This window comes from Manihot esculenta, chromosome 13 (genome assembly GCF_001659605.2).
Source record: "Manihot esculenta cultivar AM560-2 chromosome 13, M.esculenta_v8, whole genome shotgun sequence".
Classification (NCBI taxonomy): Eukaryota; Viridiplantae; Streptophyta; class Magnoliopsida; order Malpighiales; family Euphorbiaceae; genus Manihot; species Manihot esculenta.
The window spans coordinates 16,691,301-16,712,752 of record NC_035173.2 but is presented as its reverse complement, the minus strand read 5'-3'; the positions used below and the strand labels follow the sequence as shown (position 1 = coordinate 16,712,752).

The window sequence follows — 21,452 nt, the reverse complement described above, 5'->3', positions numbered from 1 at the left end:
GGAACCGAGGACCCCAGTAGTGAGTCAGCTACTTCAGTCATTGTCAGAGCTAGCCAAGAGGTGAGTAGAATAAACCTTTACGTTTTAAAGCGAATAAATTATAAAGTTTTTTTAGCATGTTCATGCATCATGAATGCCATGTGATGAATTAGGTTGTTTGCATTAGAATTCACGAATATGTTGCATTGCATTTATGATGTTGATGTGGATTGGTTATTGGATGATCCTTTAGTCCTCATATGGTATGATGATGTTACGGCATGATATGGTATGGAAGTCCAGGTTGTACCCATTCTACGTCCCTGGCACTATGAAAGAGAAAGTCCAGGTTGTACCCATTCTACGTCCCTGGCACATTAGAATGTTATGATATGTTATGATAAGAGAAAGACCGGTTGTACCCATTCTACGTCCCGGCACTTTGGAATGTAGAGGACTATTGGTGACAATACCATCCGACATGTGATTTGTTGTGATGTGTTGCATTACATGATGGCATGAGAATTTAAATATTGTTTTTCATTATTCTGCTGACTGAGCTCTAGTAGCTCACCCCTTTTCCCCTAATCCCCCAGGATTGCAGGTACGGGCTAGACAGAGAAGTCAAGAAGAGTAAAGTCATATGTTTGTAACAGATAGAAAGTGGACATGATAAATTGTAAGATGATGTAAAGTTTGAATAGTCATGTTATGTATTATGATATTGAGGATTAGAAGTTGTGCTTGACCCTATGGATGTTGTTATCCCTTTTTTTTTATACATGATCTTAGATGTTTTATGATGTAGATGTAAACCAACTCAACACATGTTATGCCACCCATTGGGGGCTTTGATGAGATCCCACAGAGGGGTCAAGGTTATGGTTATGTTTATGTTCAGTGCATGCACAGGTTGAGGTTGGTATATGTGAGAATGTATGAAAGAAAAGTTTTAATTTTTATGTATGTTGTTGATCATGTATGGGATTAAATAGGTTCACATGATGCATGTTAGGCTTGCTACGGGTTCCGGCGGCCTTAAGCCGACCTGAATCCTAACGCCGGTAGCGGTCCGATTTTCGGGTCGTTACATATAATTAGGGAGATGCTTCTGATGGTAAATTGTCTTTCTGTTTCTCTTTTAGTTCTCTTTATTTTTTTTCTTTTGATGGTTGTTCTTTTGTACTAGGTGACGGGCCTCTTCATGGAGGTAGATGCTCGCGACCATTCTCTCCGGGAGTCTGTGAATCGCCGAATTGAGGAGGCGCGCCTAGAAGAGAACTTGTCTACTACCGACGACGCTAGAGGCAATCTCACAGCTGCCCGAGAGCACTCTGAGTCTCTCCAACTCGAGTTACATATAGCTTTGGAGGCTCTCAAAAGGGCTGATGTGAGAACAGCCGAGGCGCATGAACATGCTAAATTCCTGGAAGATGAGTTGTCTCGCACCCGAGAAATTTTAAAGGAATCAGACGAGAGGGCAGCTGCCGTTGAGGTCCGCTGCGAGGGAGTTTTGAAACAGCTGTCCTCCATGGTGGGGGTCCTTCGTGAGAGGGATGAGGCTGTAAGCCAGAAGGATGAGGTCCAGCGCCAGTATGAGGCTCTGAAGGTTGAGTCAGAAAGACTTCAAGTTCACCTAGATAAGGTGGACGTCCAAAAAGAGATGGCCCTAGCTCGGGTGGAGGTCCTTGAGCAGGAGCTGAGCACAAATTATGAACGTATAAGAGATCTGTCTTCATCGGCGGAAGAGTCCAAACTTCGTAATCAACAGCTTAGCCATGAAGTCAAGACTTTAGAACGTAAATGTTCGGCCCTGCTCGAGGTAGCCAGACATGCTGAGGGCAAGATCCAGCTGGAGTGCGAGAAGCGACTGGTGGAGTATCAGGAGTCAGATGAGCTAAAAAGAAAGATCGAGCAGGCCTGTGAAGCTCATCTCCAAGACTACAAGGATTCCCCTGAGCTGAAGGCAGTTATAGCTGAGGCCTGTGAGTCACAACTTGCGGAGTATAAGGCCTCTGCAGAGATGAAGGTTGCTATTTGGCAGAAAGCCTTCTGCATGTTCCGCACTGGCTACAATCGTGGTTTACGAGAAGCCAGACATGCTCCCAATACTCCTCTGGTAGAACTTCGAGTTGCCGAAGTGGATTCTGATGGCGAGAATGTGCTATATGGGGAAGATGATTTCCCCTTGCCTAGGGGAACCTCTCGCACTGCAGCTGGGTCTTCTGAGGAAGAATCCGAGCTGGACGGGGAAGATATGGAGGACCTCGGAACTGAAGGAGATGACCCCGAGCCTGAAGGTGGTGACCTCGGCCCAGAGCTAGAGAATGCGCCTGTTGTTAGCGTTGGGAGATCTGAATTGGAGGGTGCCAAATCTCCTTCAGATGCAAATGTAAATAAAGATAATGTAGGCGATGGCAGTCTTAGAAATGTAAGTCCCTTAAGGACTATTTTTCCTTCGACCTCATCAGATAAATAGGTTGTAATATCTTTTTTCTCTAATGAAATTTTAATTTCTTGGACTACTTTTTCTGTTAAACAGTCTAACTTGTTTAAATGTTAAAGTTTTGACAAGAAAGACTTACGCTGTGTTTAATAAACTTTGTAAGGAATTGACTTCATCATTTTTCATTCCTTGTCTTTCAGCTAATCAAGGCTGAAAATTTTAACCAGGGACTTAGTCTCTGACTTATAAACTTTTCTAATCCCATCAGGCATTTTCATCCGCAAGCTCTTTCCGAGCTGGGTTAGCTGCACTCGTGAGTTCTGTCTCGTGAGTTCTGTCTCGTTACTTTATTAATGTAAGCTCGGGCGCACAACTTTTGCTGAGTAGTAGTAAATCAAATCATATACATGTCTCGATGATAAGCAGGACTCGTCTTTCTGCCTTTAGTTCTATCTTGACAGGGACTGGAGCTGAGGTTTTATCTATTTCGTGTCATTAGATTTTCCCCGGATTGCCCCTTTACTTCCTCAGTATTTATTACATAAATAGTGAGGGAGTAAATCCCAGTACTTTATTTGTACTTGCACGGCTTCCTTTTAGGCGATTTTGCTTTGCTTTTCTGGTTGTGAGCTCGGCTGTCTGGTCCTCCTCGAGGTGACCTCTCGTTAGGCAGTGCAACTTAATCTGCGTGTTCCACTGGGGCGGGGAGGTCGGCCTTTGTCGTTTTCTTTCTTCTTGGGTTATTTTTGCTAAATGTTTATTCATGTCAAACTGACTCGAGCTGTGAGCACAGTCCTTTGCCCTCGTTTATCCTCCTATATGTTCTTGCACTTATGGGCCTTTTTCATAGAGGGAGCTCGGTTCTATGTTATTTCCTCTATACTTGGCTTCATTCTACCTGAGTGTTGCATGTTGCGAGTCTATCCGAGCTGGGAGCTCGGTTCTTTGTTGTAACGCTTCTTGTACCCCTGAGTATTTGCCGGGCTCTTTGCTGTTTAGACCTCTCTCCGGGCTAGTTGAGCTAATTCAGTGCCAGCGGTCAATTCGCGAGGTTGATGTAGTATTGAGCTCATTTTCTGAGGTTGGCATGGGGCTGTGGCGTTCTTGGCTGTTGTGCCCCGAGCTCTTTCGAAAGGTTGGAATCAGGTTTTTCCTTGGTAGCTTAGGACTCCTCTTTCGCGTGAGATCGGAGCTGTATTTTTGTGAGTTGTCTCTGCACATGATATTGGGAATTTTTGCGTCGGGAGGCTCTTAAGACCTTCGCCGACCCTTTTCGTTTTGTTTTCCCAGGATTTCTAGGGGATCCCGGCCTTCTTTGTTTTCCCGGGAGTTCTAGGGGATCCCGGTCTTCATGCTCCGGGAGGTCTTTTAAGATCCTCGCCGGCCGTTTTTGATTTATTTTCCCGGGAGTTCTAGGGGATCCCGGTCTTCATGCTCATGGAGGTCTTTTAAGATCCTCACCGGCCGTTTTTGTTTTGTTTTCCCGGGAGTTCTAGGGGATCCCGGTCTTCTTTGTTTTCCCGGGAGTGCTAGGGGATCCCGGTCTTCATGCTCCAGGAGGTCTTTTAAGATTCTCACCGGCCGTTTTTGTTTTGTTTTCTCGGGAGTTCTAGGGGATCCCGGTCTTCTACCTCTGAGGTCTTTGTGTCTCAGGGTCTTTCATATTATGTTCTTTCCTTTTAAAAGAGAAGTGACACTCATAATAGAGATAACATCATTGAGTAAAGAATGGCGTTATTTTATTCACTTGTACTTTTCAGAGTATAATATTTTTCTGTACAAATATTTTAAGGGAAATACCTCTTCAAGTGCTGGATATTCCAAGCATGGGGCTCAGGGTTTCCCTGCATATCTTCAATTCGGTATACTCCTGGCCTGACCACTTTTGTTATCTTGAATGGGCCCTCCCAGGTCGGTGCCAACTTGCCCATTGCTGCTCTTTTTCCCGTAACCTCCAGGTTTCTCAGGGCCAAATCTCCCACCTTCAAGCTTCTTTCCCTGACCCTTTGATTGTAATAACGGGCTGCCCTTTGTTGATAGGCGGCAGTTCAAACTTGTGCTTCTTCCCTGATTTCCTCCAGGGCATCCAGGTTGCTTCTTAATTTATCTTCGTTGGAGCTTTCGCTGCTGAACTGGATTCGATGTGTGGGGACCTGTAACTCGATTGGGACTACGGCCTCTGTGCTGTAAGCAAGTGCAAAGGGCGTTTCTTTAGTGGATGCTCTAGGGGTGGTTCGGAGCGCCCACAGGATGCTGTTGAGCTCGTCTGCCCAGTTCGCCTTTGCCCCATCCAGTCGTTTTTTCAGCCCCTGGAGGATTGCTCGGTTGGTGACCACTGTCTGGCCATTGGTTTGAGGATGGGCCACCGAAGAAAACTTATGCCATATGCCCATGTTTGCCGTAAATGCCCTTAAGGTATTGCAGTCGAACTGTCTGCCATTGTCTGAGATAAGCACTCTTGGTATGCCAAATCTGCAGATGATACGACCCCACACAAAGTCTATCATCTGCCGGGCTGTGATTGTGGGGACTGCCACCGCCTCTGGCCATTTTGAGAAGTATTCCACATTGGTTTTGGGAAAAGGTCCCAGGATATCTATTCCCCATTGTGAGAACGGCCATGGACTGGATATGCTGGACTGAGGAGTAGCCGGGACATTGATGGCGTTAGCAAACCTCTGGCATACATCTCACCTTCGGACAAACTCTTCTGCTTCGCTTTTAACGGTGCGCCAATAGTATCCTTGCCTGAATATTTTATTGGCTAATGTCCCTGCCCCTTCGTGAGCTACGCACATTCCCCTGTGTATTTCTTCCATCACCTTTGTAGCCTCTTCCGGGCTCACACACCGGAGCCACAGGCTGGATTTCCCTTTTCTGTATAAGGTCCCTCTTACTGCTTGGTAATTGGCAGCACGAGCTGCTATCTTTCTGGCTTCGTTTTTATCCTCAGGGAGCTTTCCCTTCTCCAGGTATTCTAGGTATGGGGTCATCCAAGTCGGGCTTTGTTCCATCTGCAACACCGTGTTTGTTTTACTAAAAGCAGACGCGTGGACGTGTTGTATGTACACTTCATCGGGGAGCTGTTCTAATTCTTCTTTGGACAACTGACTAAGCAGGTCTGCTTCCTCATTTTCTTCCCGTGGTATTCTTTGAAATTTGATGGTAACTCCCCGATCTATGAGCTTAGCCTCTATTGCTTTTACTTTTGCCAGGTAGCTCTGCATGGCGGGATCTCTGGCTTGATATGCCCCAGTTATCTGATTGATCACCAGCTGTGAGTCGCTATTTACTTCGAGATCGGTCGCCCCTACCTCCATTGCCACCAGCATCCCGTTTATTAGGGCTTCATACTCCGCCATATTATTGAAGGCTTTAAATTTTAAGCGTAGGGCGTAGCAAACCTTAAATTCTCCAGGTCCCTTAAGCATTATTCCAGCACCGCTACCCCCTGCACCTGAAGCCCCGTCTACATATAATTTCCAGCTGAACTTTTGGAAGAGTTCTTCCTTTCTTTCCTTCCCCGATACTTCCGAAGATGATTCCCCCTATTTCTCACTGAACGTGCACTCTGCTATGAAGTCGGTAAGGGCCTGAGATTTTATAGCTGTTCGAGGTCGATACTCTAGGCAGTAGGGGCTAATCTCAATGGACCACGCTAGCATCTGGCCTGAGGTCTCCGGTCTATGCAGAATCTTCTTCAAAGGTTGATCTGTCATTACTACTCCTTGGTGGCCTTCCAGATAAACCCTGAACTTTCGGACTGCCAGTAGTAGAACATATGCTATCTTCTCAATATTCAAATATCTGACCTCAGCATCCTTAAGCACCTTGCTGACATAGAAAATAGGCTTCTACTCTCCTTCTTCCACCCTTACCAATACGGCGCTGACTGCTTGTTCGGAGGCTGCCAGGTATATCAGAAGTTCCTCACCTTCTACGGGACTACTAAGCACGTGAGGCGAGCTGAGATAATTTTTGAGTTCTTTGAATGCTTCTCGACAGTAGTCCATTCGAAGTTTGGCACTTTCCTCAACTTCTTGAAGAATGGTAAACACTTTTCTGCCGACCTTGACATGAATCGATTAAGTGCCACTACTCTCCTGGTCAGTCTCTGGACGTCCCTCACACAGGTCGGTTCTGGCATATTCAATATGGCTTCTACCTTCTCCGGGTTGGACTCGATGCCTTTCCCACTCACCATGTATCCCAGGAATTTTCCTCCTCTGATGAAGAAGGCGCATTTCGCGGGATTCAGCTTCATTCTGTACTGATCTAATATTCTGAATACCTCCTTCAAATCTGTCACGTGCTGTTGGAAAGTTAGGCTCTTGACCACCATATCGTCCACATAAACTTCTACGTTTCTGCCGATCTGATCCTTGAAGATTTTACTCATCAGTCTTTGGTAAGTTGCCCCGACGTTTTTCAATCCGAAAGGCATGGCTCTATAGCAATAAGTCCCATCTTCTATTATGAACGAGGTCTTTTCTTCATCCGACCTGTCCATTGGGATTTGATGATAACCCGACATTGCATCCAAAGACGACATATAATCAAAACCGGCCGTAGAATCGACCATTTTATTAATATCAGGGAGGGGATAACAATCTTTAGGGCAAGCCTGATTTAGGTCAGTGAAATCTATGCACATCCTATATTTGCCATTGGCCTTTTTGACTAGTACAGGATTAGCTAACCACTGTGGATACATAACTTCCCTAATAAAGCCTGCCTTTTCTAACTTCTGCACTTCCTCCCTGGTAGCCTGTTGCTTCTCCCTTCCTACCACCCTCTTCTTCTGCTTCACCGGTCTGGCTTCGGGGAGGACATTCAGCTTATGGGTCATCACCTCGGGATCAATTCTGGGCATGTCAGAAGGCTTCCAGGCGAAGCTTGACGCGTGACTGCGAATCAAGGCCATGACCTCAGTTTTCTGCTCTTTGGTGAGGCCAGCATTGAGACTGAAGACTTTATCTGTTTCTGCTTCTGATAAGGGAAAAATCTCCAGTTCCCCCACCGGCTCTGTCCTGGCCTCTGTTTTCTCATCCCTGACCTCTAAGACTTCTGAATCCAGCCCTTCCTCTGCTGAGCTCGGCTCTGCTACCGTAGCTAGGTACACTGCCCTTGCTTCTTCCTGGCTTCCCCGAACTATTCCCACCCCTGCTTCTGTTGGGAACTTCACCGCCAGATATCTGATACTGGTGACGGCCTCAAAGTCAAACAGCACAGGTCTTCCCAGGATCGCGTTGTAACTTAGAGGGAGTTTAGCCACCAAGAACACCGCATAATGGGTGCGAGTCCTTGGTGCCTCTCCCAAAGTGAGGGCTAGCTTTACTTTCCCTTCCACCGTCACTGGTGTTCCTCCAATCCCTTTAATCGGGGCCTGGTCCCGAATCATTTGCTCTTCAGGAATCCCCATCTGCTGGAAGACTCGGTAAGGCAGTAGGTTCACCTTGCTTCCGTCATCCACTAAGATCTTCTTTACCCGGTAGTTGTGAATGATAGCATCAATGACAAGGGCGTCGTCGTGAGGCATCTGAACACCCTGAGCGTCCTCCGAGGAGAAAGTGATGGTCGTTGAAGAGTGTTCGACGATCTGCATGACCTCAGCGTTGCTGTTTTCTCCCTCTCTACTCCTCTTTTTCCCCCTTCGACTCATCCGGCCCCCAGTGCCTCCTACGATCATATTAATGGTCCCACTGGACCCGTCATTTACAGGGTTAGCTCCCGTTCTTCTCGGCGTTTGGACTGCCGGACTGGGCTGAGGTCTCTGTCCTTCTGGTTTCTTCACGAAGTTCTTCAGGTGTCCTCTTTTTATCAACCTCTCAATTTCTGCGATCAACTGAAAATAGTTATTGGTGTCGTGGCCATGAGTACGATGGAACTGACAATATTTGTCAGGATTTCGCTGGTCGGCTTCCGCTTTCAGAGGTTTGGGCCATTGTAAGAATTCTTTGTCTTGGACAGCTATGAGCACTTCGGCTCTAGAGGCATTAAGTGGCGTCGGCTTCTCCGGAACCCATGAAGGGAGTGGTTTCTGTTCTGAGACCCGGGGAGGAAAAGGTCTTTGGTCCCTTCGCTCCCAGGGCTGTCGGTAGGGCTCAGGCCTTTTGCCATGTTTCTTTTCGTGCTTCTCCGGCCTCCTTTCCTCTGGGGCTTTCTCCTTACCTGCCACTCCCTTGGCGAATCGGCTTGTCACCAAGGCGTCATCCTGCCTTATATACTTCTCAGCCCTCTTCATTAGCTCGGCCAGTGAGGTTGGAGGCTTCCTGCTTAATGAACCAAAGAACTCGGCAGAGGTCGTCTCCTTTTGTATGGCCTCCACCGCCCTTCCCTCATCGAGCTCGGGAATCTGCAGGGCCTCCATATTGAAACGAGCGACATACTCCCTAAGCGATTCGTCCTTTCTCTGCCTTACCGTTTCTAGATAGCTCGTCTTCCTATCCGCCGGCACTCCGGTAATGAACCGTCTGATGAAGCGAGTGGCTAGATCTCCAAAACTTCCAATGCTTTCGGTCTCAAGGCTATTGAACCATGCCCGCGCTGGCCCCGAGAGCGTCGTTGGGAATACCTTGCACATCAAGGCATCCGATAAAGTTTGCAACTCCATGAAGGTCTTGTAGTTCATGACATGTTCCCTCGGGTTACCAGCTCCGTCATAAGCCGCCATTAATGGCATCATAAACTTCTTAGGGACAGTCTCCTGCTGCACCCACTTCGAGAAAGGTGAAGAAGTGGGCAGGGAGGTTTGGCTCTGATCCTTCTTTCCCAGCTCGGCTAAGAGCTGCTCTCTTAACTTCTGCAGTTTTTGGTTCACATTCTCATTTTCCGGCCTAGGTTTCTTCTCCAGGCGGTATTCCTCCTCCTCTGCTTCACTTCTCGTCCACCTAGTTGTCCCGACAGAATAGTTGTCAGCCTCATCATTCTCTATCATCTCCCTCACCCTCCTTCCATGGACTCAGGCCTCCGGTTCTTCCTCTTCCCCGGCTCTTCTCCCCCTTTCCCCGGTATCACGGCTGCTGGTTTGAAGGCGGTCAGGGGCAGGTTGGGGCTCGTTGGTTTGGGGTTTTTCTACCACTGGGAGTGTACTCATCGGGGTGCTGAGGCCCCTTTGTTGCATTATCTGCCCCAACCAGTGGGCGGTGTTCTGTAGTTGGAGGGCCATGGTTTGAAGGTCCTGGTTGGATAAGGTAGTGGAGGGAGCATTCCCTGCCAAGCTTGGCGAGGGATTAAGAGGAATGGGTGTTTGGTTGTTTAGTGTTGTAGGGTTAGAAAAGGAGAACTGCTGCCCCTCTTGGGCAGAGCTCAGGTCATTTGGGATGTTAAGGTTGCTTTCATTGTGATTAGCCATCGTGGATCTCAGTGGGTGTTGTTAAGAGTGGAACTCCGGTAATGAAAAGATCTCCTTCGATTCCCACAGACGGCTCCAATTGATGATCTGAGATCCAGAAAATAGGGTTTTACAGTGGTTTTATGAAACTGGAAAAAAGCTTAGACATAGAGGAGAGTATTTCTCCTTTTATATGTTTCCTTTTGTCTGCTAGTGACGTGCTAACAGAACGTATATCGTTGGTCCACCTGTCCCTGCTACGTTGATGCGGACGTACGAGGGAATCAGATCTCTGTTCCATGCGTAACGGCCTTTGATTCTCCCTGTGCGTGTGTAGATGGGCCCACAAGACAGGTGGATGAATCTTCCTCCTGGTTCCGAGCTGGGCCGGAAGATAGGAACAAAGCTGGGCCCAAAGGGGGTCGGCCCGAGAAGCAATGAAGGCTGGGCCGACCTGCTTGAGAAATTAAAAGGGGGCCTGGTATCGTGGATCGAAAGAACCTGACCTATCGGTGCAGAGGATGTGTGGACTTTCGGATGAGGAGCCCTTACCGCGGGCTTGGCCCTTGACTGGGATGGAGAAACCAGCGATCATCAAATTTAATACTTGAAGATAAATAATTATTAGTTTACATAGTATTTATTATCTAAAATATATGTTAAAATTTAGAAAATAGTATTTTTAATTTTATATTAATAATAATGTAAACTAAAATGTACATATTTTCATATGTTAATTATATTTGAATATAAAAAAAGTAGAAATTAATCATTAATGTTAATCTTATAAAAATTCAATGAGATTAAATTGAAATATAAAATTTGAATTCGAATTAAGTAAAACTAATGTTAATTTATATGTTTTGAACTCAAATATCATAATTTTTTTCAAATAACGGTTTGTATGAATATTGTATAGAATATTTAAAAAATTAAATTTAGATATAAATAAAAATAAAATCAATTTAATAAAAAAAAATTATAAAATTAAATAAAAAATTACTTCATTTTTAAATTTTATTTAAATAAATATCTCAAATACCTAACAACTCACCACATGTATATATGCTTCAAAAATTATATAATATCAAAAGGAATTTAGTAAACTTGTAAAAGATCCAGAGGTTGGAGGAGAAAATGAGTTGTTCCACCCGGTTTAATTCGATACGAGCAAACTTGATATTAAAATGAATCCAGTCAGAAAAATATGTTAAAAAATAGAATTTTAATATTTAAACTCGTTTCAACGAGCAGTGGACCCGTGAACAGATTAGAACAACTCAATTTTTAGTAAAAAAAATTAAATTAAAAAAATTAATTAAATACGCTATTAATTAAAGTCATATTATACTATGTAGAATCCTAAGACACAAATTTCAAGTCCGTACCAATAATACCAATAATAAAAAAATTTTGTTGAAAGTTCGATAAATGCCACAATAATTAATAAATTAATCAAAATTTTTAATATGATTGATAAAAGCATTTTATCACTCTCATTCTGAAAATTTAAATTTAAAATTGTCTCGTACAAATGTTTTTTATTCTTATATAATAAGAAGAAAATAAATAAAATCTAAAATACTCTTTTTAAGCCTGACAGAACCACATATAAGAGTCAAGTTCAATCACACACTAAAATAATACATCAAACTCATAAGTATTAAAATATAAGCCTAAAATATAATTCAACACTCTAAAATTTAAAAATAAAATATGGTCAAAATATAAGTTCAAACAAAATCAAAATAAATTAAGTGTTTAAATAATAAAATATAACAAGTAATCGTGATAAATCTGAATCTTCACAAAAATCTTTATTGATCTTCATTTTAGACTTTTTTTGTGTAATTTTACCCCATAGATTTGATTAGACTCTCTAAACCTATAATTACATGTATTGTATCAAAATCAATAAATAAAAAAAAAATCAATAAATAAATTTTAACTCTCTTGTTTTCAATCAAATTAAATATTATATTACATATTTCTGTCAATACAACTAAATGCATCACACATTAACATGAATTAATATAAAAGAGTAATAAAAAATCATAATTTTAACTTTTATAATTTAAAACCATCAAATAAAAAGAAAAAATAACTTAACATATAATTAAATTAAAATTTATTAAAATTATCTAAATAACAAAATATATTTACCGAAAACTATACAAAATGAAAAAATATCAAACAATATTATTTATTCCAGTAACAACATTTAAATTTTATTTAAAAATTAATAAATCTTCTCTATCTATTCTTGTATTATCGTTCACATCTTAATTTTTATTTATAAAAAAATTAATGAATAAAATAATATTTTATTTCGTATTTTTAAAATGAAAAGTCTGCAAATTTTTTATTCGGTCCGTGGAAATTCGATGTCAAAACGAGGCATACGAAAAAAAATTATTTTGAAAATAGACCTCAAGTTTCTTGTTCATATCCGAAAAAAAAAAGTCATCTCAAATTATCCGCCGGCTCAATCGAATTCAATATAAACCTAAATTAATTGAGAATGTCCACAAAATATAGATAAAATGAGCTCCACATATGATATCCATAGGACTTGAGACACTGATAGTGCAATTGAAATATGAGAGATGAAGGTACATTTAAAATTTGAGGAATTGATGGAGCTAATTTAATAGAATTAGAGACGAAAGGACTTGATGAGCAATTGCATGCACATATATAATGTCTCCTAAATAAATATTATGTTATTAATTTTTTTATTTTATAATATAAATAATATAGTATAATGTGATTTTAATATCATATGTTTATATAGTATCTATATTTACAAAATCATAAATCTGTATCTTAATTAAATTTTACCAATTATTATTTTATAAGTAACAATTGTATGCTATTAAATTGATCCTTTAATAGTAATTATAAATTTAATATATTATAAAAATTTAAATTTAAATATTATAAATATTACTTAATTTAATGATAATTTTTTCCAACAATGGGCTAAGTTTACAACAAGCTATTTTAATATGTGAAGTTTAAAAAATAAAAATTTTCATTTTGGACAATTTTTAAATTGTTTTAACAATTTGAATCATATAAAAAATTAACAAAAGAATTTAAGTATAACTTTAATTTTAATATTTTTAATATTTTTAAACTCAAACCTATAACTATAATTGAATTAAAAATTATAAGAAAATTATATCCTTATAATTGTAATATTTAAAAATTTAATATTATTATATTCTCATATATAATTTATGCTTCCCTTAACAAATTAAAATTAATTTAAAAAATAAAATTATTATCTATTTAAAAATTAAATTTTAAATAATAAAATTATTAAATAATTAAATAATTAAATTAAATACCTCTAACCCGCTTTAACGGTAGAGGACGGCTATTAAAATTGTCAATGAGGCCAGCAATTTTTAGTGTATTTTTAAAGTACGGTAGAGAAGTCTGCTGACGGGACATCACACATTCTACCGAAATTCTACCACACTCATACAGTGTAATAGAATTTTATTTATTTATTTATTAATTTTAATTTTTTATTTATTTAAAAATAAATTTATTGTTTATCTAAACAAATATCTATCACGTTTTTCAAGTACGTTAAGCTATATTGCACGTTCAAAGCACGGTAGAATCCAATTTTTCTCTTGTCTAAGAAAATTCTTTTTTCGGATTAAGGTTTTAAATTTTTTTTTATGCTTTGAAATAATAAAAAATCCTAAAAAAAGTAAAAGAAAAAATGAAAAGTGAAGAAAAAATCAAGTTGTTTGATTTAAAAAAAAAGAGATATTAAAATTTAGCGCATTATTTACAAAATTTCATATTAAATTTAAAGAGTATTTCATATATGTCGATTATTTTCTTGTCAATATGGTTAAAGATTCGACGACGAATTTTTTCGAAAAATGAGAGAATGATACGGATTTAATATGAAAAATTTCAAACCATTACAAATTAAGTTATCATTTTTTAATTCAATATTTACAATAAAACTATATTTGGAAAGTGTGAGAGAATAAGGAAATAAGTGGCACATTTTTCAACATATGTGAATGTGCAATATAATTTTCAGATCGTATAATGCATATACGGCCGAAGTGCACTTAGATCAATTTTGTTATTTTGGTATTTTAGTATTTTATGGGATTTATTTTAATTAATTTGGGTTAAATTATAAGTCAAATTCGTGTGACTCATTTAGGAAGAAGATTTCTGCAAAACAATTTAAAAAAATGATTTTAATATAATCTAAATTTAACTATTTGACTAGATATCATTCCTATATTGTAATTATACCTTCCTACACAATACTTAGGGTTTCAAAACTATAAAAATACCTTCAAGGTGCCAAGAAATAAATATGATGTTGTGAATAATATTTGATTTTTTTCCATTAATTAGCAACTTATCAAGATTTAATCTTGTGGTGTTTTAATATAAATCTCTTTTATACTTAGTTAACTTATCAAAAAAATTTTATAGCGCTCTCGAAGCTGAAATCGCTTGATTATGTTTATTTTTAATCACATTGGTTGATTAAGGGTATAGTAGAGCAATTTTCGCTCTATAATTTTTGTTTTTAATCACATTGATTGGTTAAGGGTATGGTAAAACAACCTTCACTTTATAATCTTCATTTTTAATTGGTTGGTTAGAGGTATGATAAAATAACATCTGAAAGATATTTTAGTTTCATTCTTTATCAAGTTGTGTGATGAGATTTTTTATTATACTTTGATCTTGAGTTCTGCATAAGTAAGTTTATTCACATCTAGGTGATCATTCGCTTTTATTTTCCCCTATTCTTATGCCCATTGCATTTGGCTCCCCTTCGTAGTGTAGAGTTTGCTTTTTCTTTTTCTTTTTTACCTTTTAACTTTCTCTCTCCATTTAGAGAATGAATAAGAAAAAGAAGAAGAGGAAGAGGATGACAGTGACAATGACATATTAGAGCCATATTAGATACAATTAGTGGAAGGACAATAGAAAAAGAAAAAGGAGACGATTAATGGATGAAGATTCATGAAAAATTAAAGAATGAAAAGGCTGAGAATATTGGGCGACAATTAGAGCTAGGTTTATTTAAGATTATATATATAGTGTCCGATTGATTTAATCTTATTTGATTCAATCGATTTAATTTTTGGTTCAATTTGAAAGTTCCTTCAACTCTAATTAATTTTCTCAATTAAGAATAATATTTATGACTTTACATTTAAAACTAATAGAATTTATTAATGATTGTTAACAAAGGACCACATGATAATATTTTAAAATAACAAAAACATTTTAATTGATTTTAAAAATTATAAAAACTAACTAATTAAACTCACCTAAATTTAGACTCCTTAATGATTTTTTCTTGATTTTTAATTTAATTAATAGATTAGTTTTTATATTTTTAAAATTAAACACGTAATTTTATATATAATAATTTCGTTCAAATTAAAAGGATTTCCATCTGTAGTTATGTTAACCAATCAATGAAGGAAGAATAAACATTCTATCTCATTCAAATTTCATTAATCAATCACGGCGGAAAAATAAATACTTTAAATACTTAAGGGATAAATACTTTAAATACTTAAAATGCACTTATATTCTTTTCAAGGTAAGTGATGATTTTATATTATATAAATTATACTTTAATTTCTAAATTTTAGCTTAATTAGTAAATCAATTCTTATATTTTTAAAAATAAATTCTTAAATCTCTTCATATTTAATCCGTCTAAAATTAAAATTTTTTCATTTATTATGAACATTAGTTCAAAACTAGTAAATAATCAAATTTTTTCCGAAAGTATAATTTTTTTCTAAAATACTATTTTTAAAAGTTTATAAACTATTTAAAAGTTATTTAGTACCATTTATAATAGCTGAAATCGTAGGTGTTTTATAAAAATTTTAAAATTATAAGTATTGAAATATTTTAATGAATATAAATTGAAAAATAAAAAATGTAAAAAATTAGTTAAATGAGATATTATAGACAAAAGTTAATAGAATTTAAGTATTCTTTCAAATAAAAAATAAATAATTTAAATATTTAAATTATAAGAGATAAGGATAGATCGAGAGATTTAAATGTATGATTTAAAAATATAGATATCGATGAATTAATTATGTTAAAAATCAATAATTTAAATATAATTTATCTATTTAAAGAAGGTAATAAAAATATTTTTATATTTTTAATAGTAAAAATAAAAATGAATAGATGGAACACTTTAAATATATAACTCTAATATAAATGCACTCCAAGACTTAACCTGGTGGAAAGTGCATCCTGTAGTCTTGAAAGGTCTAAATTTCGACTCCCCCAACCCCCTATTTCAAAAAAACAAAAAAAACTCTAATATAAATGATTAATTATAGAGTAATTTAAATATTTAATTTTGAAAATATAAAATTTAATTTATTAATTATGTTAAAAGTTAAAGGTGAAAGTGTAATTTCTCTGAAATATTTTAAAGAAATAATTTTTAAAATTATAAAGGACGGAATTAAATTAAAAATTTAAAATATGTTAGTTGAATCAATTTTTTCCATTCAATCCAATTATGCGTAGCGGCTAAATGATAATCCATCTAGATTGTTCAATTCAACAAATCACAGCCGTACATCACGCAAAACCCTAAAAACTCCCTAACCCTAAACCCCAACCTCTCCCTATATAATTCACACCTCTCGCTCCAATCACCTTCAATCCGTTCTCCTTCTTGTTCTAGAAATCGATCTCTGTATGCCGTTGTGATGTTGTTTACTTGATTTGGTTTTGTTTTCAATGGATGAATGGGGTGAGGTCGATGATGATAGATCTTAAGGCTTGTTTCTCAGAACATTCGCAGTGGCCGCCAGAGAGCTTTCGCCTTTCGCCGGGCTTGAGAGCTTGTGCTGCTTTTATCCTTCCTTGGATGTCTGAGCCTCTCTCCTTCATAAATCTCTTTGCTTATAATGCTATTGTTTTAGTCGTTTATGTTTGTTTCTCTTTTTTTAAGCCCCTCGGATTGGATTTCTTTTTGCTACTCATAATTGTGGCTTGATTTATGGAATTCGTCTTGGAGTTTAGATATTGGGGATTTATTGCATTTTCACCATGATACAATGGTTTCTATTTTTCTGATATCTTCTTTTGCCTATTTGTTATGAACTTGTGAATTGGGAAATTGTTTTGTTTTTCATGTCGGGTCTCTCTCTTTTCGCATGGGGACTATACGTCTGCCCCTTTAGCAGGATTTGGAGTGCTTCAGGGATGAACAAGTCCCTGATATTTAATTCAATCCATCTATATCACTTTGTCAGCAGTGTGCTTCTGTTTCCTGCTGATCATTAAGGGGTGGAATATGCTTTTCTTTTGTTTTTTTCTGTATTGTTAATGGTATTGGGGCAACGAAAGTATTGATTTATCATTTGGATATCGGCCTTTTTCAAACTTGATAAATGAATTGTTTAGTGGTGTTTGTATGGTTTGTTTCTATATTGTGTTGAGCTTACTCATCATATTTGCAGGGATTGAGAGCTTTTCTGATGATTGCCTTTAATGTAAAGTAAGCTTGATTCTATTTCTTGGCAAGTGCAACACTTAATTTATTTTGAATTTTGATTATATTTGTGATTTATTTTAGTATGTTTTAATCCTACTGTTGTGTTGATGATGATAAATCCAAAGGCTTGTTTCTCAAAACATTCGCAGTGGCCGCCTAAGAGCTTTCGCCTCCGCCAGGCTTGAGAGCTTGTGCTGCTTTATCCTTCCTTGGATGTCTGAAACTCAATTTATTTTACTATTCTTAATTGTGTTTTAAGATTTTGTTGGTAAAGTTGTACTAATGATTTTTTTTTCTTTTTTCCAATTTACATCCAAAGTTTGATGTAGATTTCTATAAAAATCAGGCTATAGTTGTTCGTCTTTATGTTTTGAGTTATTGTTCTGACGAGGATTTACTTGAAATCCTTTACTCAACGTGGAGCAAACAAGAAATCAATGTTTGTATGATCCTAAAGTAAACGTCAGATAGAAATGCCCTGATGCGTTGAGGTCCTCCTCCATTTTTGGTGGATCTCCTCCGCATGCAGGACAGGACTCATATTCCATCGCCTTGTGTAGCGGCGTCGTCGCAATTACAATTTGGGACTGGCCATGAGTCATACATTATATTTGAAATCTCTTGTTTACCCAAAGATTTTTTAAGTAATCTAGATTTTGATAATATTTTCTTTATTGGTTCATTTAAGGATGCCGATGATGATATCAGTCACACCAAATTACCATCTTTCGGGACTGAATGGCTTTATAAAGCCTTGCTGTCACTCTGCAATTCTGAGGCATATTGATTTTGATTCTATGCAATGCTTAATTGTTTGCCAAATGACACGGCTGAAATTGTTTAATTTTAAAATTTTCTTGTGTCCTTACTCTTGTTTCAGGTATATCTGCAATTGCCAGGATATTAGTACTGGAGATTGGAATTAGGTGGCTATCAGGGCCAGGGTTTTTTATTCCTCAGAATTTAGCTGGATATTACTACTGGAGATTGCTTAATGATACATTTACAAGAGCTGTGTGAAAAATGTTACTTGAATATGAATACGAGGACAGTTCCACAATTCGGCTGTGGCGACGATCGATGCTAATATGAAAGATGAAATGATGGTGAGCTTATCAGCAAAAATGTGTCCTAATTCTTGGCGGGGCATTCAAATTTGTGTACCTGCTGTAAATACGGACGAACAGCCATTTGTGAGATCAAGGTGGGTTTGCGATTAGTTGTGCAATGCCCATAAAGAACTCATCACATGAATGAGATCATATCCTCAATATTGGGCTTGTTTTTTTATCGGATTAAACTGAAAAAAAAATCGAAAATCAAAATAATTGAGTCGATTAGAGAACTGGACAAAACTGAATTAAATAACCAATATCGCAACATGGAATAGAACATTTACAATGAAGGAAAACTTTAGCTACAAACAAGCAGACATTGGGTGACGGGACGAAATTAGAACGCTCTCTTTTTGTGGACCGAGGTTAAAAGAAAAAAAAAGAACGATCTAATTATGGACAATGCCTGCAAATGGAAGTAAGTTTAATTAAACATTTGAATTTTATTTCAAAAGTCAATCCAATTAAAATTTTGAGTTAAATAATTTCGGGAAAATAAATTTAATATTATATAATATTATTTTATTAATAGTAAAATATTATCTTTTATAATTTAAATATATTAAAAATTTAGCATTTTAAATAACATATAATGTAATAAAAATATGTAGATATGATAAATAATTTTTAGAATTACAAGTATAAATTTTTTATATACAAATATTTTTATTGTCAAAAAATCATATTATACTAAATGAGAATTTATTTGGTAAAAAAAGGTTGAATTTGAGTTTTTGATTTTAAGTAAAAATATAGGAACACAAATCTACAATTAAATTGTGATGGGTGGCTTGATGCTGGATCCCCAATGCGAGTGATAAGCATGAATGGAAGAGTTGTTAGGGAGATGTTTTCCCTTTGGTGAGAGTTCTTCCTGTGAGGCAAAAAGGTCTCTACTGGATTTGTCGGCAGTCTCTGCCCCTTCCGGTCTGGGCGGTTCTTCCATTTTGTCTGTTTGGACGTATGTTTTTTTCTCTCTTTTTTGAGTGGGGTTGTAATTAATTTTTCTTTATTTTTTTGTTTCTTGTTTTTTTTTTTTTCTTACAGATGAACTTGAGAGAGTTAGATTTGGGTTCTGCCTTGTTTTTTATCTTTTATTGTTTTTCTCTGTTTTGTTCAGATCTGGACTTGTATGGTTGGAATTCAATGGAAAGAGATGGAGGTCTATGAAATATGCTCTCTCCGGTTGTTGGTGTCTTTTAACCGGGGGCTTCCGCTGGATGCATGATGATTTCTCAGTTTCATTGTTGGAGAGCCCATAGCGCCTTTTACTGCTTAGTTTGAAAAGAAAATTAAAACAGTATTTAAAAAGTCCACAAAGTTTTTTTAAATTTTGTAGTCTAAATCAAAATTATTTACTGATAATTTTTTAACTTTTTATATTTATTTAACATATTTTTGTTGATATTGATAGTTTTATTATTGTCTACATACAACTTTATTCAATTATCAATGTGCACGTAACTTTTGATTTCTAATTACATTTTATGAATATTTATTAAAAAGATTACTAATTAATTTATAGTATGAAAAAAGTTATTAATTAATATTTTAATTTTAAAAAATATATTAGAACATTGTGATATTTTAAAATTTTTATTAGATAGTTTTACATTAATTTTAATTATTAAATATTGTAAGATAATTTAAAATATAAAGGAATTAATTAGTAAAATTTTTAAAAATTTAAAAATTAATTAATAAATTTTTGAAAATTATAAGAATTAAGTAGTAAAATATTTAATGGTAAAATTAATTGAGAAATTAAATAATAAATTTTATAAAATATTAAAAATATTTTAATATATTTTTTAAAATTGATGAATTAGCTGGTTAATTTTTTTTTGATTATAAAGATTAAATAATAATTTTTTTAATATTTATTTAATAATTTCCATCCACATTCAGGGTTTGTTTTACTACTACCGTCGAAATGAAGAGCAATTGAGGGGGGGGGGGGGGGGAAGAAGGGGCCCGAACTATTCAAAATAATTTCTAGAAATATGTAATAAAAAATATATTTTGTTTGTTATGAATTTAAATAATTTGAAACATTAGAATATAAAGTTGAATGAAATTTATAAATTAAATTTTATTTTTTTACTATTTAATTATTTAGTCCTACAATTAAAAAAAATAACAAATTAATCATAATATTACACATTTTTTATTCATAATTTAGTTTCCAAAATTTTATATATTCTACAGTTTAAATACATACAATAAATTAGTACCAAAAATTAAAATAATAATGGTGATTTGAATGTATTTATTATGATAACAATTAATTTGTAGTTTTTTTATAAAAAATTTAAAAAGGTTAATTATAAATTTATTTTTAAAGGAGTAAATTGTAGTTTATTTTTTATTATATATTTGTTAAATTTTGAAGTTTTTTTTTTTAAATTTTTCTTGACTTGGTTGTACTTTCTTATAAAAAAATATAGCATTTATCTCTTCACAGTATAATTAATTATTTTTTAAAAGACAATTTTTTTTTTATATATAAATAGTCAGCTCCATCGAAAAAATGTTTATTCCGATCTTGGGCACTATAAGCACTTAATTATATTGGATAAAATATGAACAATGTGGTTTTTTTTTTTTACGGCATTAAAAAATGAAAATGAAAAAAAAAAAGAATTAAGTCTATTACATAATTCAAATAAAAAGTGTTCGATCTTAGTCTTAAAAATTAAGTTTATTAAAAATATTAAATCCCACAAAATTTCCATTAAATATTTGCAATTTATATATTAATAACATGCATAATTTATAAAATTCATTGAAAAGATTTAAATTCCAGAAATTTTAACAGAAGTTCTTTCTCTTGTTTGAAGAAAGAGAAGCTTTAATTTTTTATTCTTCTTGAGGGAGTCTCTTCTTTCTGCTATATCTGTTGATTTCTTTTGCTGCAGAGAATATTTTAGTTTTCTCCTATTTAATAGTGGATTTTTACCTCCATCAAATGAAATGTGTCTCTTTTGATTTTATTCGATAATATTAACCGTTGTAGTATCAGTTAACTATTAT

General features: G+C 35.8%; 1 protein-coding gene, 1 long non-coding RNA gene and 5 other non-coding genes across 7 annotated transcripts; 6 read left to right on the top strand and 1 right to left on the bottom strand.

Annotated features, from left to right (window-relative positions):
• Positions 1 to 6,109: 6,109 nt before the first annotated feature.
• Positions 6,110 to 9,362, bottom strand: LOC110629209. Its single transcript, XM_043949341.1, has 3 exons — positions 9,246 to 9,362; positions 7,628 to 8,639; positions 6,110 to 6,213 (listed from the first exon to the last, which is right to left on the bottom strand). The coding sequence occupies exons 1-3, from the start codon at positions 9,360 to 9,362 to the stop codon at positions 6,110 to 6,112; spliced, it is 1,233 nt and encodes a 410-aa protein (XP_043805276.1).
• Positions 9,363 to 16,328: 6,966 nt separating this feature from the next.
• Positions 16,329 to 18,653, top strand: LOC110630119. The gene is made up of 2 exons (XR_002490349.2): positions 16,329 to 17,307; positions 18,185 to 18,653. It is a non-coding gene; the product is annotated as an uncharacterized LOC110630119 (long non-coding RNA).
• LOC122721665 lies at positions 16,562 to 16,686 on the top strand. The gene has a single exon (XR_006348369.1). It is a non-coding gene; the product is annotated as a small nucleolar RNA SNORD14 (small nucleolar RNA).
• Positions 17,002 to 17,107, top strand: LOC122721646. Its single transcript, XR_006348350.1, has one exon. It is a non-coding gene; the product is annotated as a small nucleolar RNA snoR99 (small nucleolar RNA).
• LOC122721649 lies at positions 17,407 to 17,529 on the top strand. The gene has a single exon (XR_006348353.1). It is a non-coding gene; the product is annotated as a small nucleolar RNA SNORD14 (small nucleolar RNA).
• On the top strand, positions 17,994 to 18,086 carry LOC122721629. Its single transcript, XR_006348333.1, has one exon. It is a non-coding gene; the product is annotated as a small nucleolar RNA SNORD96 family (small nucleolar RNA).
• LOC122721647 lies at positions 18,454 to 18,557 on the top strand. Its single transcript, XR_006348351.1, has one exon. It is a non-coding gene; the product is annotated as a small nucleolar RNA snoR103 (small nucleolar RNA).
• Positions 18,654 to 21,452: the final 2,799 nt, after the last annotated feature.